This window comes from Arachis hypogaea, chromosome 17, assembly GCF_003086295.3.
Source record: "Arachis hypogaea cultivar Tifrunner chromosome 17, arahy.Tifrunner.gnm2.J5K5, whole genome shotgun sequence".
In the NCBI taxonomy this organism is placed as follows: domain Eukaryota; kingdom Viridiplantae; phylum Streptophyta; class Magnoliopsida; order Fabales; family Fabaceae; genus Arachis; species Arachis hypogaea.
Window position 1 is genome coordinate 6051972 of NC_092052.1, and position 14721 is coordinate 6066692.

At 33.2% G+C, this 14721-nt stretch overlaps 1 protein-coding gene across 1 annotated transcript; it reads left to right on the top strand.

Annotated features, from left to right (window-relative positions):
- Positions 1-12653: 12653 nt before the first annotated feature.
- On the top strand, positions 12654-14046 carry LOC112767307 (uncharacterized). Its single transcript, XM_025813180.2, has one exon. It carries the CDS (start codon positions 12801-12803, stop codon positions 13938-13940), a length of 1140 nt encoding a protein of 379 aa, XP_025668965.1. The 5' UTR covers positions 12654-12800; the 3' UTR covers positions 13941-14046.
- The last annotated feature ends 675 nt before the right edge of the window (positions 14047-14721 follow it).

Here is a 14721-nt window from a genome sequence, read left to right on the forward strand (position 1 = left end):
TTCAAATCAAATATCTAACTATAAAATATACCTTCTTCGAAGAATTTAATTATTGGATTTTGACGATATTTTTTGTAAGTTTGACGATTTTTTTGTTTTTCTAATCAAATTTTTTTTGTCACTAAAAAGAATCTGATTAAAAAAACAAAAACTTTTATCGCTAAAATTTAATAATTTTATATTAAACAATATTTTTTATTTTTTTTATTAATGATTAAGAATAATTTAAAAAATATATATATAATATTTGTTAAATACAAAAATTATTTATTAGTTATAAAAATATTTTAAAATTAGTTTTATTACTTTTTAAATATTTTAATAATATTTTATGTATTTTAAAATATTTTAATAGTATTTTGTGGTTAAATAATTTGACGAGTATTTTTTCAATAATTAATTGAAGGATAATTTTTGTGGTCTATTCATTATTTTTTTAGCAATACTACAAATAGTAGGGAATAAGTTTTCCTACAATTGTAACGATATATTTATAGGTCATAAAGAAATTAGATAAAAAAATCAGAAAAATAAATTATGTCAAGTATTATAATTTTCTAAATACCTATAAGTAGACACACAAAAAATACTATAAATCTAAGATTTCAGTTTTTCAATCATTTATTTGATTTTTTTCAGTATTTTATAACTTATAAATTTATCATAAATTCTTTCGAAAAAATTTTTAAATTTTGGATAAAATGCATATTTAAACCAAAATTACACAATTCACCCAAAATGAAAAACGTTACCTGAATCTCCCAACCGGACGTTTTTATGTAAATCGAATGAGACCCATTCGAATTATGCAATCCAACACTAATTCGAATCAAGGCAATTCGAATTACTAAAGAAAATACAAATCGAATCTGACCAATTTGATTTATACATGGACGAAATCTTGTATTAAATCGAATCACATTGATTCGAATTATGCATGCACGTGAACATCCCACTAATTCGAATGACACCAGTTCGAATTACAAGCAGTTTTGTGCACATGGTAATTCAAAACAAGCTGTTTCGATTTGCCTATAGTAACTAATTTCGACGTGGGTTGATTCGAATTATCACCAAGAAGTAGCCTAAGGTAATTTGAATTGGACTCATTCGAATTACCAATGTCTACCCTATAAATATAGTTCGAGTTGAGCTCATTCGAACTACAATTTCAAATCTCTGCCCCACCAAATTTCAGAAAAAAACCCTATCCTAAAACTCCAAGAAAGTGTTCAACATTTGGATATTCCACTGATGGGGAATAACCCAGACCGACTTTATCGTTTGGATGGAGTCGCTCATATAGCTAGTGTCATCAATGAAAAGGTTAGTGCGCACATTTTTTTCTAAAATAGGATTTCATGTGTTACTTTTTTTTTTGTTTCTTATAACGCTAATCATTATTTAGAATTGTTAAGTTAGATAGAGTTGCTGTATTGGTGATTTGTTAGTTTTAGAGGTTCGACGGAGCAAGTTTTAATTTGGATAGTGATTACAAATAAGTAAAAGAGTATGAGTAGTAAAGATAATGGGGGGTGCAACTTATTTAGAGTCAGATTTTTTTTTGTTAACATTAAACTCAGTCGTTAAAGTCAATTTTTTGTTAATGTTATACTATTTTTTATTAGACCCCGTTTGATGCATATATGATGTATTTGAACGCGTAACATTATTTGGTTGCGTACAAGTTGTATTCTTTGGATATATGTATTAGTTAATAATGTTGTATAAATATGTTCCGAGATCAGACACAATTTGATACATTCTTTATGCAACCCCACCGATGTAACATGAGCATGCGACGACAGTAGGGTATGCGCTTGGACGAGAGGATCGTTCCGTACTTGCAGATGGCCGGTTTATACCATCTTGTGAGGCTGAACGAGCTTGGTTTAGGTTGGATGAGCCGCTAGTTAGTGCATTCGTGGAGCGATGGCGTCCGAAAACGTACACGTTTCATATGCTGTTCGGGGAGTGCGCAATTACACTACAAGACGTGGCGTACCAGTTACGGCTACCGATCGATGGACCACTGACAGATTTTGAGACATACATCGAGGGTGGTTGTCCAGCTCGGGCGTGGTTTAAGGAGTTGCTGGGTGTATTGCCTCCTGCGAACTGCATATACAAGTTCGCAGTGAAATGCAGTTGGTTCCAGTAGACATTCAGAGAGTTTACTGATGGTGCCGATGAGGCCACTGTTAGGAGGTATGCCCGGGCCTATAGCATGATTATGTTGGGGACTCAGCTATTTGGCGACAAGTCCAGTACTCGCATTTACATTAGGTGGCTGCCATACGTAGCCAGGCTTGAGGACATGGGTGGGTACAATTGGGGATCAGTTGCTCTCTCATGGTTATACTGGTGCATGTGCCGCGTGGGGAACAGGCACGTTGTGAAGTTAGCCGGACCATTATAGCTGCTTCAATCATGGATCTTCTAGCAATTCCTTGAATTAGACCCGCTAGACATGATACGTTCGGCTGGCCTTTGGCCTCGAGGTACTATTCTATTCAAATGCTTTATTTGTCACAATTATTTGTTGTTAGCTTCATTTAGTGATAACTTGGGTTTGGGTTGCAGATGGTCAGGTCACAACCCTACAGCGAGCGAGAAGGGACCTCGAGTTGCGAGTTGGAGGCTCATAATAGATCTCTTACAGGCTGGAAATGTGAATATTTCAATCACTCTATATAGTTAAAATCTCTCTTGAATTGGCAACACTATATATTTAATGATGACATGTCATAACTATTTCTATTCACATTTCATTTGGATGTCGTATAACTCTCATGATGTAGTTCAGGTGGTGCATCTGGAGATATTGGAGCCTCATCATACGGCGTTCTGGAGGTCCGTGACAGCGTTGATATATTTTGCAGTCATAGAGTGGCACCAGATAGATCGGGTACTACCGCAGTTTGGTGGAGTACAACCTTGACCCCGAGCCATCTTGATGTCGAAGGATGACAGAGGTGGTGATCGATGGTTCTCACACAGCTTGCAGTTTTGGCACCTCCACTGAGACAACCCGCCAAGTCTGTCGCATGAGTTTCTGGATTGGTGGAGCCAGCATGGCAGGAGATTCCTATCACCTAACACCTAAGCTCTTCCTCGGTAACCCCAGGGCCATTCCTATTATGGTCGAGGTGACTCAGCGAGGTCCATGTCAAGTTCCTGACAAGGATCGGGTAGATAATGTTCCAAATAGGCGTCGAGTTGAGCAAAGAGCTCGTGTTGAGACACGTAGGAGCCAGCGTGAGTGGCGGTGGCTCGAGCATGCGATGGCGGAAGGTGAGGGCAAGGGTAGAGGTGATGGACGAGGTAGGGGTCGTGCTGGACAGACTGGGAGGGATGGTCGTCGAGTTAGAGCTGGAGATAAGGGAGAAGTGGACATGATGATGATGACAGTCTTTACAAGGATGGTGATGGTAGGGATCATGATGGGGCTGATGGTGGACATGATGGCGGGCATCATGGAGGAGGTGACGGTGAGATGGGGAGTGGACTTGGAAGAGGTGCGCATGGTGGCGGTGGTAGAGGATCCCATGGTGGATACTCGTATGGTTCTAGTGTGGGTGATGATTTGGAGGAGGGCGGCGGGGGAGATGGCGGAGGGCCATTCGGTGATTACTTTGTCGGTGTCCCCAGTGATGACCAGGCTATACATGAGAGCCATACATGGGTTAGTCTAGGTCAGCTTCTATCAGACCTGCTGACCAGTGAGGGTCTTGATGCAGACTTTGGAGGATCACACTTCCCCATCCGATACATGCTGAAAATCGAGCTAAGGCGATACACCTGATGCACATAGGGCTACCAAGTCAGACGTGAATATGCACAACAAGCTAAGGCATGACAGAATGGATAATGAAGTGCCTGAAAATATCCGCAATCACATGTCTGATCCCTAAGTGACACTCTGTAACTACCAAGTGAGAACGACTAAGTAGGCGTGGTCTCAGCGACAGCGAACTTAGAATTATCCCTATCGTACAAAGTCACTATGAAACATCGTGACTTCTTCAGATTAGCCTCTATAGACTTCATCAGATGCCGACTAAACTGTTGTCCGGTTCCCAACTGGGCCTCTGCCTCTCTCCCCTTGCGAACAAATAGCTAGGATAACCTCCCGTACATGGATTTCACCAATGAACAAACTGGAAGGTTCCTCACTCCCTTCAATGTCAAATTCACACACTCGAAGATATTTGTCGTCAGATGTCCGAATCTCCTACCCTTATCCCGATGTTGAGTTCACATCGAATACTCAATCCTGTTAGCCTAGTCATACATGGCAGGGTTTTCAGTTCGTAGGATATCAAACCAGTAATCAAATTCAACCTCAGTCTTGACATATGCCGCGTTCACCAGAAGCCTGCGTGCATCCTTGCCCTTAAAAGTCAGGGCAAAATTTGCGGCCACATGTTGAATACAGAATGCACGCTATACAGCAGGTGGTAGCCAACCTCCGTCGGGAGCCTCAAGTGCTGCCTTGATACCGTTGTGCCGATCTAATATCACTAGAATACCCGATTGCGGAGTCACGTGCTGGCGAAGGTGGGATAGAAAAAACCGACCATGACTTAGCATTCTCACCCTCCACAAGTGCGAATGCAACCGGCAGAATGTTGGAGTTCCCGTCCTGGGCAATTGCAACAAGCAATGTACCACCATATTTGCTGTACAGGTGGGTCCCGTCAATACTGACTAACGGCTTGTAATGTCGGAAGGCCTCAATACACGGTGAGAATGTCCAAAAAATTCGGTGAAAATAGGCCTGCTCCTGGTCCACTTGCCCACCCACTCGCACAAGACTCGTCCTCAACACTGCAACACTACCAGACATCGTCATTTGTACACCTAGGACCCATCGCGGTAACTCATTATATGAATCATTCCAATCTCCGTAAATATGTGCCACGACCTTCTACTTAGCCAACCAAACTCTCCTGTAAGTCGGTCTAGAACCGAAATGTGCCTCTGTCACGTTCAGCAGTACCTTGATACACACAGCTGCATCAGCTCTAATCACTGGCAGTATGAATGCTGAGATCACATGATAATCAACACTCCTGTGATCACTCGATATCGACATGGCAAGACAAGTATGAGGTCTATTGTACTGTTTTACCTCCCAAATACCTCTACGCTGGCGGAGACTGATCTGAATCAACCATGTGCACCGTTGCCAAATTTCTTACACTTCCCAAAGTACTTGCGATAATCGGACTCTACTACTTTGTTCTGAACCCCGCGTCGGATGCTATAGGTCTTCACGCTTAACACGACCTCCTATTTATTCTGAAACTAGTGACCAACCTAAAACTCCGCTAGACTTTTGGTACTCTGTGTATCTCTTGCACCAAATCCAATAAGTTTGCTAGGAACCCCCTGCTATCTCATGGCATCCCAATCCAAAGTTGAAAAGTGCGGGGGTACTGTTGGGTCCCTGAGCTAGGCTTCGTCAGCCCCAGCAGGATTACTCGCTACTATATCATCACCGATATCATTGGCAATTATGTTCGGATCCACATCATCATCGTCATCATCATCTCGCAGTAAATCGTCTATACCATCCAGTGTGCCACCGTGTAATAAAACCGATGCCGCATCAGTAATACCAACTCCTCTATCGCCACTATGGTGTAGATCAGCTGCGAAGGACGGGGAGGCAATCACAGGCACGGATGACGAGGCACCAACAGGCCTCGAACTAGAACAGACTGGCATTGCTAGAGCTGGGGGATTCTGGTTTGAACCTCGTGAGCTGGAGACCACATCGACAAGCTTGGCCAACAGCTCAGGGGTCCTGACCTAAAAAAATTGTCGACGACAATGGAACAGAACCTCCAAATCCTTATCATTGCATATGACAAACGAATCGTATTTTACATCATCTCGCAAAACTGAAATCAGAATTCGATAGAATAGCTTCTCAACTCGTTTCACGCCTTGCAACCCCAGTTTTTGGATTATAGAATTTAGGAACTCAGCAAAGCTCGTTGTAGGTTTCAGAAAAATACTGAGAGGATCCTTATCAGTAAACTTAATTTCAGAGCGTGTTTTTTTCTTAATCGACCCTCTATAGTACACCAACACTATAAAACTATCCTCACTAGCCATTATCTTTCACTCTAATGGCAATAATTTCACATTCACATCATGTTTATATATGTTGGTGTCACAGTAAATCGAATTTACCTTCTTTGATTTATATGTTCATGGTAATTCGAATCAGTAAAGTTCGAATTATATAAGGAAATTATGAGGTGTTATTCGAATTGGTGTCATTCGAATTAGTGAGGTGTTCACATGCATGCATAATTCGAATCAATGTTATTCGATTTAATAGGGGTGTTCATGGATTGGATCCGATCCGTATATCCGTGGTGTTTATCCGAATCTGATCCGAAAATTGCAGATATGGATCCGATCCGCACACTAATAGGATTGGATTACGAATTTTATGTAGATATCCGCATATCCAATCTGCATATCCACAAAAAAAGGAAATAAATAAGTAAATATTCTTTATATATTTTATTTCAACTAATAATTATCATATATGTTGTATTATTTTAATTTATTATTTAAGAAAAGTATGTTTAATATTATTTTAGTAGTAAACATATTTAAAACAATAGAAAAAATGAATTTTATTGATATTTTTTAATAAAAAAAAGATTTTAAAAAAAGTTTTGTATTTTGCGGATATATCCGATATCCGATCCGATTCACAAATGTGCGAATCAGATCGAATCGGATCCAAGTTTAAAAACTGCGAATTTTGGATCAAATCCGATCCGATGATTTTAGTACGGTTCTGATCGAAATTTTGGTCATATCCGATCTGATATGCGGTCACCCCTACGATTTAATACAAGATTTCGTCCATGTATATATCGAATTGGTCAGATTCGATTTGCATTTTCTCTGTAATTCGAATTGCCCTGATTCAAGTTAGTGTTGGATTATATAATTCGAATGGATCTCATTCGATTTACATAACTGTGCCTTTAAACCATAAATTAAAAATATTATAAAAAATCTTTTATAAAAGTTGTTGCAAAATAAATATTTTTAAAATGTGTCCTTAAAACACAAATTAACTAAATTATTTCTCAATTTAATGTGTTTGATTCATTCAATTGTATTAATTATAACTAATCAATTATGTAATTTTATTTAATTAGGATAAATATCTTATCATTTAATATTTTATTTGATTCATTAAATTACATTAATCATAACTTCAAATATTTAATTTAATTAGAGTAAATATCAAATTATTTTAAATTCAATTCGATTCATTAAACCAAATGAATTATAACTAATTTATTATTTAATATGATCGATATAAATATTAAATTATTTAATAAATAATATATAAAGCAATGAAATAAATGAACTCAATTAATTTAAATTATTGTCTTATTATTTTATATATCCCTTTTCTCCTTCTCTATTTTGTACTTCACGTAAAATATTTGTAATTTTTTATTTTTGTTTTTTTATCTTAATTTTGCTAATATTTTTCTATGATTTTGTTTTATATTAATTTTTTTATTTATTTTGATTAATAATTCTTAAGGGTATTATTATTTTATTTAAAGATAATTTAAATTTTTTGTAATATTTTTATAAAAGTTGATTAATAGGTTCTTTTTTAAAATATTTTTCTGAAATTTTTTTAATAAGATCATATTTTAATTTTTCTATTTCATCTTTTGTATTAATTAATTATATTAATCTTCTATTGCAATACATTTTTTATCTACTCCACACATTATCTTTTCTATCTTCTTTTACTTTTTTTAATTGCTCTTTTTACTTTATTTTTAATTGTTTATTTTACTTTTACTTCTCATATATAGATTTATTATAATTCATCACATGTTCTTTTTGAATTTAAGTGATTTTTTAGGTTATATTTTACCATTGATGCTTTTATTTTGTTTAGTGTATTTTTTTAGTCTGTATTTAATATAATAATCTGTAAATATCTATTCTATTATGTAAAAATTAAATTTCTGCACTTAATGATAAAACTGTCGTAACATGTTTCTGATGGTGTTTTTCAATTTATTTCTTTTAACTCATTAAATTTATTTTATTATAATAAATTAACTATATCAACTAATTGATTTGGTTTTTTAAATATCATACAATTTATTATAATTTCTATCAATCAATTAATTGTAATTAAAATTGAATGATTATTTTGTTATGAAATTATTATTTCCTAATCTATTTATGGGCAATATATATATTAATTATAATCGTAAATTAAGCTATTTTATATTAAATGACTTATATAATGGCCATCTCATTTATTATCATAAATGCTGAACTAAATAAGTCATTATTACTTTTGATTTAGAATTAAATGAGAATAAAACCAGAGATACTATTTTATTTGGTCGTTCGGGTTTAATGGGTGTGACACTCAAATATAAATAGTGACTTCCGAATTTTGGTCTCCAACACATCAAAGCCATATCCGTAACTCTTTTTCCATAAAAGGAATTTCGATTCAACTCTATCAAGGATACAGAAGGTTTTCAAAGAACAAATGAATGATCTGAATTTGCACGAATTCTAAATGTTCGAACTTACGACGTTGTTTCAGTTCGTTGTCATTACGAGAATGACTCTAATCTATACGTGTCTAAGGATTAGAATAGATTAAATATTATTTAAGTAATTTATTTCTAATATTGGTATTTGATTAAATTAGTTTTAGAGAAATTTAAATTGTTGACTCAATTTATATATTACGATTATTCTTTTTGAATATATTGTTTTTTATATTTTTAATATAAAATTTCTTTTTTTTATGATTTTTAAGTTTATTTTCTTTCTCATTTTATATTTCAGATTAGTAATATAATTATTAAAAAATGTATTTAAAAAAATATTAAAATATCACTATTAAAAAAAAAAGAAAGTTACGTGAAAAAAAGGAAAACGAAAAATTAAAACATCACTATTAGAAAAAAATTGTTAATATGCGTACGAATGGAGTCGGAATTGAGGAATATATATAGGTATAAAAAATAATCATATATATAAAACAAAATAATTATAACAAAAAAATAATTAATATATGTGATTTAGATGTTTTTAATAACCGGTAACATAGAATTTAATAAAATATAATTCACATATTTTTTTATTTATGTATATGTATATAATTATTTATGTATATGTATATATATTAAGAAAAACTACCGTAATATATATATATATATATATATATATATATATATATATATATATTTAACAAAATTAATATATAAGGTTATGGAAAGTTCTATCCAAATTTGACAAGAACAAGACGACTTACATAAAAATGATTCTCATGAATAGTAAGATAAGTTTATTATTTTCTATGATTCTTTCAAGTGATATTAGGTCCATTTTATAAATATTTTTTGTTCATATATTTTAATATTTTTAATAACCGGTAACATAGAGTTTAATAAAATATAATTCATATATTATATATATATATATATATATATATATATATATATATATATATATATATATATAGAATTATTTATGTATATGTATATATATTAAGAAAAATTACCGTAATATATATATATATATATATATATATATATATATATATATATATATATATATATATATATAAAGTTACGGAAAGTCTCATCCAAATTTGATAAGAACAAGACGACTTATATAGAAATGGTTCTCATGATGATAAGGTAAGTTGATTATTTTTCATTATTCTTTCAAGTGATGCTAGGTCTAATTTATAAATATTTTTTGTTCATATTTTAAGTTTATTTGATAAGTAAACCCTTGCAAGCAACATAGACAGTGCGATTTTATAGATTTATAAGTGCTAATAGCCTTTATATTTAATTTGTTTTATAGTTTGATAATAACTAATATATTTATTGGTGGATTTAACTATTACTATATTATTTATGATCACATTCAGTATATATGTCTGATTTATAGAAAAAAGTAGATTATTAAAACCGATTAATAACTATTTTAGAGTTAATTTAATTAACACTAAATAAAAAAAATAATACATAACATATTACTTTTTTATTAATCAAATTATTATAATTTAAATTAATTTTTAAAAAATAATTTAAAATTATAATTTCAATCTTATCACGTACATGGCACGGGTAATTATACTTGTTTTTTAATAAAAATAAATTTTTAAAAATAGTTTTGTATTTTGCGAAATGCGGATATATCCGATATCTGATCCGATCCACAAATGTGCGGATCAGATCGAATCGGATTCAAGTTTAAAAAACTGCGAATATTGAATCAAGTCCCATTCGATGATTTTAGTACGGTTCTGATAGAAATTTAGGCCATATCCGATCTGATTTGATATGCGGTCACCCTTACGATTTAATACAAGATTTCATCCATGTATAAATCGAATTGGTCAAATTCAATTTGCATTTTCTCTATAATTCAAATTGCCTTGATTTAAATTAGTGTTGGGTTGTATAATTCGAATAGACCTCATTCGATTTATATAAAAATGTCCAATTAAAAGATTCATGTAACATTTTTCATTTTAGGTGAATAGTATAATTTTAGTTTCATCTTAATTTAAATATACATTTTACCCTAAAATTTATCTGAAAAACGTGAATAAGGCGTTGATATGAAACGTGCATGCACAGCAGCATCTTTTTTAATTTTGAAACATTTCCCAACCGTCCCTTTATCATTTTGCTAACTCTCATTCGATCTCTCATCGATTGAAAATGACATTATAGTTTTTAACTATTAATTCTATCAGATATTTTGTCCTTTCTATTAATGTCTTTATTTAAAACTTACATAATTTACTCACATATAACATTAATTCGACACGCGTCAAAGAATTATTAAAAGAGACAAAATACCACTATTTTCGTCACTATCATCGCCAATATCCACCATCATTTTCTATAAGATTTTTATATTAGGAAAAATATAGATAAATAATAAAAATATTAAACAATATAAATAATAGACATATCAAATATTCATTTTATTAGGTGTACAGATGATTATTTTAATATTAAGATTTAATTGGATAATTTAGAGATATAGTGTATTTTTATTTGATTGATAGTTGTTTATGTTGTTTAAAAAAGTCATTGATTACCTAGCATAACTCTTTATATTAATAGTCAATTAAAATTTCTAACTATGTATTGAGATGTTATTTAACGTGGCACGTTAACAAATTTTGACACCATATTAACAAAGAAAGTAACTAAAAACCTAACATGATTAGTTTAAAATTTTTAAAAGATGAATTTAATTAAAAAAATATTTTGAAAACTAATTTAAAAAACGAATTATTTTTTAGGGACTAATTTGACTATTTATTTAAAAAATATTACTAAAATTAAAAAATATTTTTTATTAAATATTGTTAAAAAATATTACTAAAATATAAAAAATTATGCGGGCAAATCACATTATTAAACCAAAGTGGAAGAGAAATTACGTGATTCAACAAGCAAAAAACGTAATATGGATCAACCAGAAGCATGTTTCTATGTAATTTGAATCAAAGTTAATTCGAATTAGGAAATCAAGAGTAATTCGAATTATGCATGCATTAAGTCATAGGTAGTTCGAATCAGTAGTTTGAATTACGCATAAAGGTTGACTTAGGGGAGTTCGAATCACACTGATTCGAATTATGAGGGAAGCAATTCAAAGTGTAGTTCGAATATGACTCCTTCGAATTATCAAGACACCCACGTGAATTTCATGACATAAATATATTCCATGTAATTATTTTAATACACAACAATTATATCTATATGGAGCCATTGCTAAATCGAATTCAATTAGTTCGATAATATGAGTCTATAAAAAAATTACATTTTACAAAGTTTAAAAATTTTTATTACGTGATAAGTTAGTAAAAAAGTACATTACAAATTTTTATAGTACTAATCGTAACCATGTTTAATTTAAAAATTGTTATTAATATATCACATAATAAAAATTTTTAAGCTTTATAAAATGCAACTTTTTTATAGACTCATATTATCGAACTAATTGAATTCGATCTAGCATTGGCTCCATATAGATATAATTGTTGTGTATTAAAATAATTGCATGGATTATATTTATGTCATCGAATTCACGTAGATAGATTGATAATTTGAAGGAGTCAGATTCGAACTATACTTTAAATTGCTTCCCTCATAATTCGAATGGATCAAACTACATATGACTTAATGCATGCATAATTCGAATGGATCAAATTCGAATTACACTTCCCTGTTAATTCAAATTGATGTAATTTGAATTACTCTTGGTTTCCTAATTCGAATTACATAGAAACATGCTTATGGTTAATTCACGTTACATCTTTTGCTTTGATTAAATAACGTAATTTCTCCTCCACTCTAGTTTAATAGTGTGATTTGCCCAAATTATGCTTTTAATTATTATTATAATATAATCATACTAAAATTTACTCACGTATAGTTTATTTTAAAATAATCACTATAATTACTGTATCATAATCATAGTAGAATCTAGTTACCTATAATTATTTTGAAATTAATAGGAGAATTTCATCTAGTTAATTAGAGTTGCACAAAACATGATCACATGGTATTGTTATCATCATAATCTACAAGAACAGTTATAAGAATAAGATCCTATTTTTTCTCCCTCAATTACGCCTCTCTCTCTTTCTCTCTCAAACAAATTTTCTGCCATTTCATTCTCTTCTGTCCCCTCTCACACGTCACAACTAAAACAATTACAACAAAAACATGACGTCGTCTTCGTCCTCTTCGTCGTCCTCCTCCTCCTCGGAAGAAGAGGAAACCTCCCCCACCACCGCACCCGCCACCGCCCCCACCACCGCACCAGCCAACACCGCTGCCACCAACCCCGCCCACCAAGACAAGATCAAATCCGCAATGCAATCCCTCTCTTCAATCCTCTCATCCCCGCTCTCCTCACACGATCCCTCCGCCCTCTACCCTCCCATCTCCGCCCTCCTCCGCCGCCCAAACTCAGGCATCGGCGACAACAACCTCTGCCGCTGGCTATACGACACCTTCCAATCCTCCGTCCCCGACCTCCAACTCCTCGTCCTCCGCTTCCTCCCTCTCATCACCGGTCTCTACCTCTCTCGAATCCATAACCGAAAGCCTCAAGCCGGTTTTGAAGCCGTTCTGTTAGCATTCTACGCGCATGAAACAACCTCACGCGCCGGACAGCCCGTAACCGCCACGCTCCCTGATCTCTCCCACCCTAGCCTCTACCACGAGTCAAAAACTCCACCGCCTTCGAAAAACTCCGCCACGGATCTCAACATCGCCGTTGTTTCCCCAACGCTCGAGCCTCACGGAACCGTTAGGTCAACGAGAAGAGCAAGAATCGTCGGCGTAGCGTTAGAACTCTTCTACAGCAAGATATCTTCAATGCCGACAGAGTCGAAGGTGGATTTCTGCGAGTTTTGTAAGATTTGGGCGGGACAAGACGGTAGCATGTATAAACATTTCGAGGAAGAAAGAATAACAGAAATCAAAATCGACGTGAAAAAGAAAGAGAAAGAGAAAGAGAAAGAGAAAGAGAAAGAGAAAGAGAAAGGTAAGGGTAAAGGTAAAGGTGGTGGAAAGGCGGTGGAGGAGGCGGCGGCGGAAGGGAGGATACCGATGCCGTGGGAGCTGATGCAGCCTGTGGTGAGGATTCTGGCGCATTGTTTGATGGGACCGGGGAGTAATAAAAATGAGGCGGTGTTTGCGGCGGCGAATGAGGCTTGCCGGTGCTTGTTTGCACGGTCCATGCATGATGTGAACCCCATGGCTATATTGGCCATGAGGAGCTTGTTGAGGCTTTCTAAGACTCTTGATGATGACTTTGATCCAACTGAGTTACCTGTAACTGATATTATTACCCTTTAGATTGTTTTTTTTATATGAATTTTTAAGATATTATTTTTGGCTTAGCAAGATCTTCTAATCAAATTTGTTTTATCTATTTTTTTTTGAAGCAGGAAAAGATTAAATAGTTTCATGTGAAAAATTAAACAGTACAATTTATTGGTCTGAATAACTTGCACTTGAGATCAATGAACACACAAAATTTTGTTTGTACTACCTTGACGTGCGTTGTACATTGGGTTCAAGGATAGATGATAGATGCTTAATTGTAATGCTGAAAACTAAAATAATACGTAAATGATAAACAGTAGTAAAAATTATTATACGTGAGAGAACTCAAAAAAGACGAATTGGTGGACTGGAGACAACAAAACTTGAAAAATATTGTACACAAAGTTATCAATAGAGTTATGTTGTTTATGCTGTTGGAATGTTAGAGTTCAACACACATGTAGGGAAGGACTGATTGGCTAAGGAGAGTTTCAAAGTTAATTCTTGATTCCATTTGTTGATAATCCTCCCAGTGATTACAGAAGGGAGTTATTATCCCTTTAATTTCTAAAAAAAATCACTCACAATTATTTTAATATAAATTAATAGTTTAAAATTATTAGATATTTTGTTATAAGTATTATTTATTTATTTTTATTTTATAATTTAATTTTTTCCGTTCAATAAAAAAATTTGTGTTCAACACTTTATTTTTTTATTTTTTTAAGGTTTGAGATTAACAAATTTTATTATTGTGGCAATATATATTTGATTTAATCATACATAGTAGCAGCTCGTTGTGTGTATCGTG